This window comes from Malurus melanocephalus, unplaced genomic scaffold (assembly GCF_030028575.1).
Source record: "Malurus melanocephalus ecotype Western Australia unplaced genomic scaffold, MMel_1.1 scaffold_301, whole genome shotgun sequence".
In the NCBI taxonomy this organism is placed as follows: domain Eukaryota; kingdom Metazoa; phylum Chordata; class Aves; order Passeriformes; family Maluridae; genus Malurus; species Malurus melanocephalus.
In genome coordinates, this window is record NW_026623533.1 from 378328 (window position 1) to 394621 (window position 16294).

The following is a 16294-nucleotide window of genomic DNA, read 5'->3' on the forward strand; positions in this document are numbered from 1 at the left end:
TTGTTGTTGTTGTTTTGTTAAATAAATAGGTTTTTTTCTTTTTCTTTTCACTTTCCTCTCTGTGGAAAAGTTTGTCTCTAGGACCTGGGTGGGGAAAGGAGGGGAGTTTGCTGGAACTTGGGAGTGTTCGCCCCCATTAAATTTGCTCAAACCACAACACTAGCCTAAGCTCACAGCTTGATTTTGGACAGCTGAAGGTAGAGACAATGAATCCATCAAGCATTTATCTAAATCCTTCTGCTAGCTCAGACTGCATTCACTTCATGGACAAGTAGGGTGAGCATGGGTCTGCTTGCAAGACTGTTTGAGCATATCCCTAATTCACCCTGACCTTCTCATGGCTAAGTACAATGAGCTGTTATGTCTCACCAGACATGTACAGCAGCAGGCACTACATTCTTGCAAACTGAGCCCGAGACTGCTTTCAGGGTTCGAAATTTATTTTATTGAATGCTGGATATGGAAATGGTCTCAATAATACTTAGGGAGGGACAGTACTATTTCTAGCTAATAATTCACTGCTTACACATGGAATGGTTCCCTTAGCATTTCCAGACAATTCTGAAATTATGCTTAAAATCCTGCTTTATTTCAAACAGGCAGGACCACTCCCTTCTTGTTTAGCTTTTTTGTTATTTTAGGAACTTGGTTTGATCATGAGATCTTAATTTCATTTAGAACTCTAAAATCCCTAGTTAGCAGATGAATAAACAGTCTTTCTCCTGCAAATGAGGCATATAATTTTGTGCCTTCTGTGAGAGTTCTCAAAGGTTCCTAAGTGATATTGGAATCTTGGCTCTGATAAATATACATATGAGGTACAATGCATAGGACTGTGAGACCTGTATATTAGTCCCTAGGGAACTGCAGGTAGATTTTTATGTCACTTCTTCCACTCATGGCCATTTATTGACCTTTTATCTATGATTTGTCACTGCAGAAGGAAAAGAGAAAAATTCAAGCTGGTGAGATTTTTGCTTCATCAAGGGCTATGGAATTCTTCAGTGCCCTATAAAATGCCAGTCATTTGGCGTAAGTGAACATGATGCAAGACTGTGTAAACACTCCTTTGGTTACTGTGATTGAGACAGAAAAGGCATCTTGGATCGCCTACCTCAGTTTGCTGCCAGTGCAGAGAAACAGGAGGGAGCCGCAAAGATAAATACAGGCAACAAACCTCATTAAATCAAATGAAAGAACATCAATTTAGTGCAGTGGAACAGCAAAGGCCAGAAGACCACTGAGTTAAAATACAATGCAAAAACACCTGCAGACCTGAATCTGGAAAGTGTTTTCTTCCCTGCACTTCTTTTGGATACTGATTCAGCTGCGCACATGTGGAATTGCCTTACTGAATCAGGACCAAATACATTTAAATCACAAATGAAAATACCAGCTACAAGCAAATGCATGTCATAGGCATAGGGACAGTGGTTATTCTGTGATTAAGTAGCTGTGTGTTTTACAGATCAGTAAGGGTATGAATGAAAGGGCAACAGAAAGTTATTTCTTCCCGTTTTCACTTCAAGGTCATTGACAGTTCTTATTGTATGTTGGCAAAGACTAGAATGTTAATTTTAGTGTGTATAAATAATTTATTGAATAATAATATATGAAAATGAATTTGATATTCTTCTCTATATGAATGACAGTCTGTTATTGAAATTCATTAATCAGCACATTCCACTCAAATTTTTTGAGGAAGAGGAGGGAAGGAGGTGGAGTGGTGGTATGGAAAAAAGCAGTACAGTGGGCTGACTAAATCTGAATACTTGGTCTATGAAAATGAAGCTATCAGTGTAAGTCAAATCATACTGATGAGATACAGAACAGTTATATGCAGTCCTAATAACAACTTATACACTGTCAATATTAATAGCAATGCCTGTTTGAGAACAGTTTTAAAATAGGTACGTACAATTTTATTAAGTATAAAAAGACACCGTGCAGAGCACAATACAATTTATTTCATCTTCAGTTCTGGTACTTTTCAACCTCCACTGTCTTAATTGATATTGTCACCAATGACCGCTGAATATAATTAGCTCTCTGTATAAAATGAGGTTTCTCTAGATGAATTCATGCTGTTTGGTTTTAAAAATACAGTCATTTCCTTTCAATGGCTACTTACACTAATCAAACACTGTCAAGACTGTTGGCTAAGCCTGCATTTGGTTTCTAACATATGCTATGATACTGCCAATTTCCCCCATTTTGCTTCATCCCTCTCTGTTTGAGGGAAGATCCTTCAATATATTGTTTCTGACTTTGTTCAGTTTACAACCAGAACACTGGTTTTGACCATTTCTAAATTTCATTCCTTACATTACTGAACTTTCATTGACATCAGAAGGAGTTTTCAACATGCAATGACTGTATGTTTTTCCCCTTAGCTCCTTTTCTCCCCAGTCTTTTCTAATAAAGCATAGAAAACATGAAAAAAAATTTCAGAATTTGGGTGTCTGTTTTCTTATTTTCTTGAAAGCTGATGACATTTATAGCCTTCCAGCTTTGACTATCTTCTTTGGAAAAGCAGACATGTAAACTTAACAACTTACAGATTTTGCTTGCACATTCCAATTTGGTTTAATTAAAACAAAAAAGTCAGAACTCTAATTTCAAATTGATTTAAATGATAATGAGTAAGTCTTAAAAGAAACAACTTACACTTCCTCCTCTCTAAAATATATTAACATTAGACTGGAAAATAAATTAAAGAATACAGAAATGCAGAATTTATGCTATCACAGTAATATCTGCCAAACAAAGCTTGGTCTTTTGCTAACATTAGCTTACTATATTTGCAATACATGCTAAGCAAAGACCCTACTTCTCTAACAGGTACATTCAGACAATAAATATTTTATGGAATAAATATATAATATATCCAGTTATAGATTTCTGAATAGTAACTATAATAGATACAAGCAATACCTACGTTTAAAAATACAGTTCTAGGCTTCCCTAACTTTACTACTAATAAAATTAAAGTTGACCTAAAACTTTCTCACTCTGTTGATGCATAATAAAATATATGGAAACACCAAGAGTAAAAAGCCAATTGCTTCTACAAAGGGAATACTTTATAAATATAGTAAATTGCTATTTCCAGAGGGAAATCTGAAAATTATAAACAGGAAGTTAGGTTAAAACAGCTCTACAATATATAGTACAAAGTGGTTATGATGTGTGATGTACGAGTTTGATGCCTGTGGCAAAATTTTGAACTGATGTTTTTAATTTCTGGAGATAACTGTAGAGAAAGATCTGCCCTCAAAAGCAGCCAATCTTAACATCCTTAAACAAAACTTTCAGTGACCAGAGAAAACCAACTAGCAAATTTGTCAGAGTAAGGAGTGCAAGATTAGATCAAACAGAATTATTTGGAAGCCCTGGACTTGGCTGTTTCATAGGGTTTACCAATCAGGCTGTTCTCATTAGGAATAGACTCACAGAAGTAAAAGGTATCTGTGACTGCTGTGTGCTAAAAAGCCTTATCATGATGGCACCTACCCTATGGCTCACTTAACATTAATCTTGTACTGTGCATTCCCCAGATGAATTCTGTTTCATGTTCCTGTGGTTGTTTCCTTTTGCTGGAATACTGGAGTAAAGTTCTGGCTGCTTGATTACTGAACTCTTGATTGAGGCTTTTTCTTTCTTGAGAAAAACCTAGAATTAAAGAAACACATTCCTCAGAGCAAGCACAAAGAACTGAGAAATTAAGCTGCTGGCTGTTTCAGCCTGCCTCTCTTCCCTTTCAATTCAAAATCAGCAAAAAGTCTTTACTTGCTCATGAAATGATTTAGGTAAGTGAAAAAAAATAAAACTTCAAGTGTATATCTGTCTCCTGCAATGGCCTTGTTTAACACAGAAATCCAAAACTTACTTCATGAAATACTGCTGTTTATACCTCCTGTCTGAGTTGAGGCCCTGAGGTGGAATTCATAGCCTTTTCAGAGCCCTTGTCTGCATCAACAAGTCTGGAATTGCGGTGGTCACAGGACAGGGTGTTTATAAGGTGGGTGTTTTCCCCTAAATACCAAAAGAGGTCAGTGTCAACACCAATAACGATGAAACCATCACTGGGAGCTCCAGACTTTGACCATTTGGGGACTTTCCAAGAGTCTGACTAGAGTAATTTGACTCTAGTACTGACATACTGTTTTGGGAACAAACAGGTATGAGATGGGGAGGACTGGGATTTAAGTCATTGAACATGCTTCCTATTTGATTTTATTTCGGCAAATGGAGCGTATCTATAAATATATTCATGGCACAAACACTGATTTCAGAAAACCCGCATATACAGAGAACCTCTCAACCTCACAAGCCACTGGGAGACCTGCAAGCCTCTTGGAAGCTATTGTAATATTGAATGTCAGTCAAGAGTGCACTAAATGCTTCTTACCAAACTGTATCCAAAAGCAAGCATTTATAGGAGTCCTGCAGAGTAACCAAAATGAAATCTGGGCTTCCTGTAGCAAGGAAGAGGCTTGGAATTCTTTTCTTCACCTACCACCAGCACATCTTGATGTTTTATTCCAGAGTGGTAACAGATTAGTTGAGAATGCTTTAAACTATCAAAATTTGGTGGCATATTCTTACTTGTCATAAATGCTCTGGTTGTTAAGACAAAAAACATTCCCAGAAACTACAGACTTCATTCATTCGCAGATACGTCAGTACTGTACAGTGGCTATTGATCTCAGGGTTATTAGCTGGAAAATGGCTACAGAATTTGCTAGTGCCTTTAACCTGTTCTCAAAATGCATTTTTACTGGGAAAAACCTTGTGGAAAAAATGTACCAAAGAATGAGCTCTCCTCATCCTGACTCCAGCAAGTGCTTGCTGAGGCCCCAAGGATACCTCCAGGCCCCTGACTGTCCCCCCCGGGGCTCCCTCCATCCTGTGCACAGCCCAGGACCTCATGTGAGCCTCCACAACCACCATCCCCTACCCCAGCAATGCCTCAGCATGGCCAGTCTCCAGCACCCCATAGCCCTGCCCTGCCCAGCCATGGGGTCCCACTAAACTGGGCCCACCTGTGCGCTCATGTCCCAGCCTGTCTCCGTCCCCAGGCAGGTGCCCAGCCTGCGGTTGCCCTGCTCCTGTCTGGGGCTGGGATGGGCTCTGGCACCAGATGTTGTACTGACAGACCCCTAGAAGCAGCTGACCCAGATGGGGTGCCGTCAGTGGACTTTAGGGAAGGACAATGAATCCTCTCACCTACGACATATGATTTTGCTGTGTACTTTGCTGCTGCTGCTGCTGCTGCTGAATGAGCAATTGCTGCTGCTGCCGGCGCCGGGCTGTTCTGAGTTTTTCGAAGCGAGCCTCCATCTCCTCCAACACCTTGGGAGTGTAGCGCACCACTAGCTTCACGCTGTCCTTGGCCGCCTTCAACAGCTCCACCGCCTTCTCGTGGTGCTCTCCTTCCACACTCTGGGAGCAGGCAGAACAGATTTAACAGTGAAAATGGTGCTTTGATCTAAAGCTGTGTCTTTTTCATATAGAAAGCCTGTCAGAGTTTTAGGTGGTTTCCATACCCTACATTTTTTAAGGGATCACTAAAAAGAAAGGGGTAAGTAAGATTTATGCACTGCTGCTCATTTTCAAGCAGCATTTCAATCTCTTGAAATCAGAGATTTTCAAGCTCTGATTTCTGTGTTGCTTGAAACAGTAAATTATGAAACAGGGAGGTGACTCGGCTGTTAAGAGTATTCAATTTCTACCATGAAGTGGACTGACTGGAGTACTTTACAGTTACATACCTTAAGAAAAAGGGAAACATTTTTAATGCTGCATGATTGTCCATATGTGTCGTAGGATGTATTCCAAAAAACAAAAGTATCTCTGCACAGAAAAAAAACCTAACAGCCTGAATATCAGCTACCTTCACATGGATTTTATATTATCTAAAAATAAGTCATTTTCTTCCCACTTAAATCAAAGTTTTACTACCTGCTGTGTTTTAAAACTCTTATGTGCACTCCATTTCAAATGAAAATCTAGCCATAGGCTTCCAAAGAGAAGAACCAGCATTCAGAATATTAAATTCACGCAAAAAGAGTAACTTAGCATCATTACAGCAACTGTCAGAAGAAAATTCTTTCTATACTCATCTCTCCTTTCTGACTGAGTAGCATTGTGCAGGAGCAGTAAGAACTACGTCTGATGTGACACATTATGACCTAGAACTAATGATTTAGAAGTTTCAAAAACCAAGCACAATACACTCTATACAGATAGTATAAGCAATTCAAGGTTATTGCTTTGCTAGTTATCTTCCCTAAATGTTAAACATCCTTCAATATATTAATACAAACAATTATTTCATGTCCGAGTTCACTGACTAGACTCAAGTTTCTATGGAAATTTTAAGATGCTTTGAAAACATAAATGAAACACAGAGAAATAATGAATGACATTACCTGGTGCTGAAATGATTACCAAGAATAGAGAAAACCTTCAAGAAAATAGACATTTTGAACTGTATGTTCACTAAATCCCTCCAGTAGGTCCAAAGATCTTCAAGAAAATTCAAGATCTGTGATGACCAGATTGGTTAGAAATTGCAACTGGGATAAATCTGCTGGAAAAGCACTGGTACTCATAAGTAATTTGGAGAAATAAATTGTGTCCTTACAAATATTTGAAACAAAAAGGAAACTCTTGTTGCATAAGAAACAGTGAATGTATTCAATGTTCCAAAGTGAACTAAAGGAAAAAGCTACAGATGAACAGCATGTTTTGTAATTGAAATTGCTGTAATGAACAAATCACAGATACAAATGAAAATTTCTTGCCCACATCCCCTAGTCTGTAACTGTTCAATGTTAGGTGATCATAACTAACACATACTGCAACTAGCTCTCTTTTATAGCACCTTTTTTGTGACTGACTTTGATACTAGCTTTTGAAAATGTAAGTCCAACCTTAAGAGAGAGTGTAAAAAATTTGGCATTGTTTTATCTTTCATTTTCTGCTTCTAAATCATGGTCAATACGGCATGGCATGGACATTTAGAAGACGTGGCAGGGTATTCAGTGGTGTCACTGAAGTGGATTGGTTTTGCTGTGCAACAATGTGAACTTAGAACAGACTACGAACAAACATTTTAAGTTGCCAAGCTACATGAAATAGAAACATCTGTTTTCTTTCAAAGAGCTGAATGGTCTTTACTGACACCAATAAGAAAATGTGATTTTTCTGTAGGGGAATAACAAGATGGTGTGTTTTAATACTTCATTCAACAACCTAGCAAACTGCATTTAATTTATGATTGTCTACTCTAGTAATAGAGTGTTTTCTCTCCTGCTTATCCCCAGTCTTGTTCTTCTTTTCAGACAGTATTTTCTAATCAGAAATGAAGAGTTTGACTTTGTTGAGATCCAGGTCAATGGAAAACTCCCATTGATTTGAATAGTAATGACACAGAATTAAGCCTAATGCTCTAAGCCATAATCGAAGAGGGGAAAACAACATAGGCAAAGATAGCACTGCTAAATACAAATCCTGCTCTCTGAACACACCTTACTCAGATCTTGACATCCACAGTTTTCAGCTGTTATTAATATGATTTTTATACTTCCTCTTAATGTCTTTATTGCTACTTGCACTCCAATTTTCAAGGTATTACAAAAGCTCTTCTTGCTTAACAGCAGCTGCACAAGTGAAAGAGGAGAGCCCCTCGGACTGGGAAAAAGGAAAGGGCAAAGGAAGTTGCTTTGTTTTTTCAATTCTTCTGCCTCTGCAAAACTCTGAGGTTGTGCTGGCAAAGGACTCCTGCTGTTATTGGTCATTCCTGTACAAGGTACTTTGCTGACTGGATTATGCCAGCGGGGGACATTGCAACGATCTGACACTCATGTTACTTTACAAACACCCACCAAATGGGTAAAATTGTTTTGGAATGTATGTATTTACTTAATATATGATTTTTTATTACATATACTTATATATACTTATTCATTTTTTCCCACTATTCCATTGGCATATTGCATCATAGAGAAGCATGCAAAACACCATAGAGACAAGAACAGCTGAAAGAACTGCAGATATAGTGTGGGCAAATACCAACCATTACTCTATCTTGGTTCACAGACTTGTCATAAATCTAAGAGAAAAAAATTCTCTTTCTTGATGACAAAGAAGTAAATCTGTCTGTTAGCCCACAAGTTGAGAAACTGRGAAGAATATTTCTATTAGGTATCTCTAAACAAACAATTGTTTGACAACTGAGTCATTATACATCTATTTTGCATCATTTCTATATCTGACTCACACAAGGTTTCTGACAAATGCAGAATCTTTGCCAGATATCAACAGGCACCAGCAAGTGTTTTTGTCGAGCCATCTGCAGGGCTTACTGCTTTCAATGTCCTTTATTTTTAGGAGAGTAGAACAAAAGTATGTAACAAAATTCCCAGCATAATGAGTATACACTGGTTTTTAACATCAGGTGAAACAGCTCAAGTAACAGGCTTCCCAGTCATGTTGGGATAACAAATCTGGATTCTGAACACACAGCTCTAATTCTATGTTGCTAATTATGAAGTTGGATAACCATCAATGGTTGAGCACAAACAAGTACAGATATTTCATTTTCATTTCATGTTCCACTGCTGAGCCGTCTGTTCTATTGTACAGACTGTATATGATTGGCTTTCCTCTGGCTAAATTAAGAGAATCACAGAGTGAATTAGTCCCAGTGAACAATGCTAAATTTACATAATTTCGTCCTGTCTCAAGCTGTCTGCAAACAAATAATCATGTCTGTAATTTTTGCCTTTTTACAAATTATATTGTATGGGATTAATTTAGCCCAAGACTGGTTTATGAACTGTTGCTCATTACTGTGAGGATGGTGAAGCCCTGGAACAGGTTGCCAGAGAAGTTGTGGATGTCCCATTCCTGGAAGTATTAAAGGCCAAGTTGGATGGGGTTCTGAGCAACCTGCTCTACTAGAAGGTGCTCCTACCGATGATAGGGGGGTTGGAACAAGATCATCTCTAAGGTACCTTTCAACCCAAACTAGACTATGATTCTGTGATTATTTCAAGTATGCAACTTCAATTCAAATTGCTTAAATTTGAACTTCAAAACTTCAAATTCTGTTGCTTAGACTCTGAATACAAAAATATTTTCCTTGCATCTCTAAATCAACTTTCTCATGAATCCACATGCAATTTGGAATTTTGCAATGTGTTTTTCTGCTGTGCTACCTAAATATATATTCTAGAGCACATGTATCAAATTTTTGAATGGAGAATTATAAAATASAGGTGACAAAAGGGTCAAAATTCAATACAGCTTGATATCTGAAGGTTCACCTCTTTCCTCTCTGGTATTTGCCCAGACATTAAAGGATTTTTCAAGAACCATCCATCAATTAGTAAATTAAAACTCTTTTTGTCTGCCTTTTTAATCACATTTTGAAAGAAACAACAACAAAATTCTTTGACTGACTTTCAATCAGTGAAGTTCAGGCAATCAACTTCCTTAAATATTCAGTTTATTTCTTTTTCTTTGAGACTAAATAATCTTTTCAAAGGGTTTTTATTTTCTTTCTCATTGTGTATCAGTGCAAGCAAGTTTCCAGAACTAATATTTCTCTTTTGAGTACATGATAGTCGATAGAAGAAGTGGTAAGAAGTCTGTCTCAAGTGTTACACAAATATTTTGTTACAAGAGAAAGAGGATAGCTCAGATGAAAACATAAAAACATTTTGATTGTTTATGGGCTGGCAACAAAGAAGAATTTAAGCTGAAAAGTCTTAGATTTCTGACTGGACTCAGAAACTGTTACCATGTGCCCTTGATACAATTAAATACACAGTTATATAGAGATTTGAATGGAAATGGACTGCATGTTTATAAAGGAATGCATAGGGTTATATGAATGTGTATCCTTACCATTTCAGAACTTTGCACTGATTTGTAAAAGGGAACGCAAAGCAAAATGAAAGGCAGAATTTGGCCCATATCATGGAGTCAGAGCCTTATTTGCCCTCTACTCCAACAGCCTTTTTTTTTATTGCCTCCATATCGACATTCACAGTGAAACTACTGCAAAATACTCTACCTTGACTTACATGAAAAATGACCATGTAAAAAACGTATAATTTTACCAAGCATACATGCTCCCTGTATATGAACATTAGTACAGCTGATTTATCTGACAAAGCTATCACAGCTGGACAAATACCAATAAAAGAAATCCAGAATGTACCTTCCACTGCAAATCGGCACCAAATGTGCTTACCAAATTCCTTTCAGTTTTATGTGTTCAAAGGCTCTGAAGGTCACAAGACTACACAAGTGCCACTGCGGCATCACTGTGCTTAGAAAGGGCTGTGTGCCTTGAAGGCTATGAAATGAAAGAACGACAGTCTGTTATTAGGCTTTTACTGCAAGAGGAATTTACAGCATTATCGATTAAGGACATAGGTTCCTTGTAAATAAGGCAGGTGGTGTGAATTTGAAATGAAGCTCTTCAAGCGCTCTCCATTACAACAGAAATTGTAACGGCACAACAGTTGTTGGTGGAGCTCTGCCTCACTGCACCACAAATGCACTCTGAAGGTCTCTCACAGAGCTAATTGTTTTTGTTTCATGTGGCTGCCTTTTAAATCATGGTATTAGAACAGCTGTGAGAAATGAAAATCCAGATGAAAATGAAAGCTCTATCAAATTTCCACATACCACTCCATTAACTGAAAGCAGCTGGTCCCCACGTTTGAGCCCACCATGCCTTTCAGCCACTCCTCCCGGAATGATGCGAGAAATATAAATAGGTGAATTTTGTTCCTTTCCTCCCATCACATTAAAGCCCAGGCCTTCCTCAGTCTTTGGCAGCTCCACCACTCGTGGGTGTGAATGGCCTTCACTTGCAGCAAATGCAGCAACTGTTGCCTGGAAGAAAAGAATTGGTGATTTGGCTGTTTAGAGAGAACAATGATAGACACTTCGTTGTTCATCTGCAGGAAGAATTCCTTCCTGTGAAAATATCTCAGTATCTTATTTTGACATTTTGTGATTATCTGAAAATATTTATAAAACATGAAGTTCTAAGCCATTTTTTTTTAAATAAAGGAATAAACAGAGAAACAGAGAGTTTAGGAGACTTGTCAAAGATAATACAGAAAGTTACCAGCAGAGCGAGAAGTAGGCACCAGGAAGCCTTACTCTGTGGTGGTGCACCCTTATGATCATTAGTGCATTTCTTCTTTGCTTTTTCACAGGGAGAAAATTTATTCCTGTGGGACAAGATAATGGGATCTCTAATGTATTCCTAGTTGAAACAAAGTGGATGAACTGAATTGTTAACTCTCTGCTTTGCTTTTGGAGTTAAGAATTATTTATTTTAAATCCTCAAATTACATTCTCGTATTAAAAAGTTTAATTTATAATCTTTGTGAAATCTTGCAAACTAAGTAACTTCTGGAATTGGAATAGGAGGTTCTATTATATCATTCCATCAAATTTTTTATTGAAAAATTAAACCTTAAGACAACAGCAGATATATAAATCAATTAGAAAAATCCTAGACCATTAATCGTATTCCGGGGGGGAAAAAAAGTTAACATACTGTAAGGCTTGCATCCAGGAAAATATTACATGAATACATGATTTTTTACTACAAGCATTTTCTTACTTATCTATCTTAATAAAACATTAATAAACTTTAGGAAAATATTTTATACTTTTTAACATGTGTTTGTGGTTCAAACTGCTTGAACAATTTTGCATTACACTAATAATTTTGAGCATCCTATATACTTATGCTTAATAGAAGCTAGTGGATGATGCGATATAATGGATCATTCTCAATTAGGTRTTTTTGCACATGCAGAACTTGTCATCATGCACACATTTTATGTCAGACATGAATGCACTAGGAGAATGAAATGCAGACAGCCCAGAAATAACCAGGAAATATTGCGATATTGAAACATTGCTCTGTAACCTGCTGTTCTATATGAGTAAGAAATGAGAATGGGAAACACTAATTGGACTTCTCCCCATTTACTAAATAAAATAGCAATAATTTCTATGTTTATCTGCAGTGTAAACAGATCAGGATTTCAAACACACATTTCTCTACATAGAACCAAAGACCTTATAAATTTACAGTGACCATTAACTTTCAATTAGAAGATTAAAATCAGAATTACGGCCTACAGAAAATAACGCCCTATTTAATACAGAAAATACACTACAATTTAGAGTATATTAGGTTATTTGCTGTTATTATAGAGCTCTAAAATACTCTTAAATCATTTTCTAACATACTCCTGACCTTCCTCTTCTGATACAGCTTTAGATTAAAATCTCTGAACATAAATACTTAATGGTAAGACATCTTAGTGCCATTAGGACGTCAGGGAGTTTATGTTCACAGGAATGGGACCATAAAAAAGTATCTAAAAAAGATTTATGGGTTAGCAAGTTATTTTGCTAGAATCTGCTATACCACATTAAAGACTGTGTTTTGCACAAAAGGATAATGGGAAAAAGAAAGCTATGGTAGATCCCCTTGTTTGAAAGCATCTATGTTTCAGTGCATGTTGTGAAAATACAGAGCATATTTCATACTGGCACACAGAATGGGTTCTTTCATGGTTGTGTGAATTCCCTTATCATTTCAGTAGTAGCAGTAATGTAGCTGTCTTAGGATATAAGAAAGGCAGGTCCACATGGACAAAGAGACAATATATTTTATTAAAACAGGCAATGTATTGGGAAAAAAGCAGGCTTACATTGGCTGTGGAGTCAATAAAATGTTGATCAGGCCATTTCTGTTACTGTACATCCTTACCACTTGCTCAGGACCTACAGCTCCCATTACTTAAAAGGGGAATTTCGACTGTTTAGTTTCTACCTCCCAAATAATTGTGTCCTCTCTGGATGAGATGTATGGGAAAACAGTCCATTAAAATATTGGGTGTTGCAGGCAGACTGCTACAGAAGAACCAGGAGATATGCTTTTGCAAAGCAACTTTTCAAAAAGCATCATATTCCATAAAATCATTCTCTTTTCTTAAGCTACAGAAGCAGCATAAAGGTTGAAATTTTCCATTATGATTGTTACCTGGGAAGTAGCACTGGTTCTAGACTCTGGGCTGCCACTGATGTCTAAATTTTCTTACAGTGTACACACGAATACCTGAAACACACACGCGCACAGTCAATTACTAGATCACTTTGGTAATACATATTTCAACAGCTGCACATATCCTACCTTTGCAGTGGCCCTGGCTCGGAATTCGGGGCAGCCATTAACAGTTATGGTTTCATGCATGTATTGATACACCTAAAATGTTCATGAAAATAAAATGAAATTAATTACAGAAGCAAAACAAGGATTTTATATCCAGATAGGAGAGTCCCCTTCCCTCATAGAAATACTTTCATTAATGCTGTATTCATGCAATCACATAGTCAAGTGTCTGCTAAGCTTGAGCATGCTTAGGTTAATAGAGAGCAGCAAGCTGTGTTTCTCACAATATTTTCCAAACTTAACTTAACTCCCTTCCGTTCTCTAGCAAGTAGTTTCCTAAAACCAGAACAGTTATGTTCTATGTTATCAAAAGTTCATGTTTCCAGGCAACTGACTTGAACGCAAATGATCTCAACTGACCTGAGTGGTGTCTCAGCCTCCAAGAATGGCTTCTTTGATCTCTGAACTTTCTTAAGAACTAAAAGACTTAGGAAACTGCTGTTAAAAATATAAGTTGCTCAGCATACAGAAGAGGAAGAATGCTGCTCAGCTGAAGAATGCAAGCAAAAATAGAGTTTTGGAGAAAGGTCACAGTACTGCCTTCCATCAACCTCAACTAAGAATAGTGAAAAGGGGCTGACAGTCTGATAGATCAGGTCAGACATGGTCAATGGGTAAGATTACCCTTTAGAAAGGAATTGCACATACACATAAATTACATAAAATCAACACTGCCAATATATATAATTTTCTGTCATTTCTGGTATACACTTTTGGCCCACTTTTCCTCAACTCTCCCTTTTAAACATCTCCAATAAGGTGAAAGGAAAAGGCTTGGTCTTACACTGCCTTTGTTCTCTAGATTTGTTACACTCTTAGGTATCAACCAAAGCTCTGACACTAGGCAGTTATTTTGAAAGCAAACTTAAAAAATAAAAATACTTATCTATAACATAGAGATTTTTTGAAAGACAAAGATGAATCTAAACAAATCAAAACTTTTATTTAGTTTTATTGTAAAACCACCAAACTTATAAAGAAGGTCCTATATGCCACTGATTCACTGTGGGCCTTTTCTCAACTTAATTAGTCAGAAATTTTTTCTTTTCATGTGCTTTATGGCTTAGGCTGCACTCCTCAGAGAGATTTTTTGCTGGTAGAGTATGTTAGTTTTTACAGCAATCTCCTTAGGTTCCTTGAGGAGTGCAGATTCAAAAATGCTTTCAAAAATGTATTTACCTTTCACTCATTTGCTGATACTTTAGCTGGAGTGCCAGAACTTTCGTCTTTGGTAATGTAAATGTTACTTTGGCAGAGAAGGTGTCAAGTCCTGCACTTAACTGACCTACAAACAATGTCTTGTCTCAATGATGGATAAAGTTCCCCATGCCCCTTGTCCTGATGACTTGTTATGCAGTACCATAAYGATGCATCTCTCACCACTGAGCCTGTTAATATAAAACTTAACACACTGACAAGCAAGCAGATGCTACAAACATCGAAACAGAATTAAGATTTGTGGCTCATTTCTGACTTCTGTGGACAGACATAGTGTTAATCAAGCACTCTTAAGTAGTAAAATGTTTGCGGATGATAGACACCCAAACCTTTTTTCTTGGGATAACATACACAAGGAAAAGCAAAAGAAAGAAAGGAGATAACAAATGCAATCCATTTTAGAGATCTAAAATATGATAAACACCTCCAAAATACAGAAAAAAGAATCTTTGTCTTGACTGTTGTCAGCACATATGTCATTCAAGAACTAAATTTTAAGAAAAACCTGGGCCAACAAAGAAAATGGAGACAATGGGAGCATGCTGAAAATCTTCCTACTTTCCCCATTTGAAATGAAATCTTGCTTCCATTGGTAACATGGACATTGATCACAGCAGAAAACAGGATTTTCCCCTTATTTTTATAAATTTGGGAAAAGAAGGCTCTTTTATAGTCTCTGAAGGGTCTCTGGTTTCTTCTCTTTTAGTACTGGATGATGCCAACAAAAATCGGTTGAGCCTATATACTCAGCATTATACTGCACAGATCAGTGCAGTGTTTATTGTATTATGTTGTAGAACATATTATTACATAAGAAGAAATACATTATATAGGAAGAATACTGTGTAATTGCAGTAATGAATCATTACATACTTGTTTCTTTAAAACTCATACTGTACCAAACCACTGATAAACCTGTATTTTCTTCAGGTTCCCCTTCATCTTAAAACATGACAGCAGATTGCACGTACTGCTTTTACTTGCACAGCTTTAAATGCTGTGGCTTGCTATAATGTCTAAAACCACATATTTGAATATTGAACTATTATGACATTAACTTACTTGGAAAACAGGTCACAGTATTTCATCTAGAGGAACAGTTACTAAAAAGTTCTTTAAAGTATTCATGATTAAGGTCAATTATCACAAAGGTGAGCTGATAATGATACATTCATGTCATCATTTGCTAGGTTTGAAGACATATAACTTCCTGATCACTGTATCCTACAAGTATCTAGCTGGTAGACCATTCAATATCCAGTATCCTGGTAACTAACCTTTATACTGGTGAAAGAACACACTCACGAGTGTGTGATTGAATTAACAGGTTATAAAATAATCCAGCAATTCAAAAACTTGTGGAAAAATATGATCAAGAGTGTCATATAATCCTTCGGTTAATCAGTAAATTCTCAATGCTAACCGATTTAAAATGTTCTGCAAAGAGCCATCCGTGATCGTGGTATCTATAACACAGTTCTTACAAAAAAAGAGTCCTGCATGTCAGATCTCACTCTCTATCAGTTACAGATGCAACTAGTCTTGAACATTTGCTTGAGGCATTTGTGTATCTAATCAGTCTATTTGACTGTTACATAATGCTTAATGTAATATGGGTTTAAGAATGATAAAACATTTACACCCACTTAACTTTCTTATTACTAAGTCAATTTAACAACCAAACACAGATTAATTGTACCTGTTCCACCAAACCCCTTAAACTCTTTGTAGGGTTCAGATCTAATCATGGGTCATTTCTGCAATGCACTGAAGTCTATAAACAAAGGTTGG

The 16294-nt window shown here is 37.0% G+C and overlaps 1 protein-coding gene across 2 annotated transcripts in view; it reads right to left on the minus strand.

The window, feature by feature from the left end:
- Positions 1 to 6: 6 nt before the first annotated feature.
- Positions 7 to 16294, minus strand: part of LIN7A (lin-7 homolog A, crumbs cell polarity complex component) — a 48814-nt gene continuing 32526 nt past the window's right edge. The window contains exons 3-6 of one of the 2 annotated variants that reach the window (XM_057377138.1): positions 13247 to 13318; positions 10708 to 10917; positions 5234 to 5445; positions 7 to 3672 (exon numbers count right to left, since the gene is read on the minus strand). In XM_057377138.1, coding sequence (XP_057233121.1) covers positions 3630 to 3672; positions 5234 to 5445; positions 10708 to 10917; positions 13247 to 13318 — 537 coding nt within the window. In that variant the 3' untranslated portion in view covers positions 7 to 3629. Of the gene's footprint in view, positions 3673 to 5229; positions 5446 to 10707; positions 10918 to 13246; positions 13319 to 16294 lie in introns of both variants that reach the window. The other variant, XM_057377139.1, reaches the window with a different exon arrangement.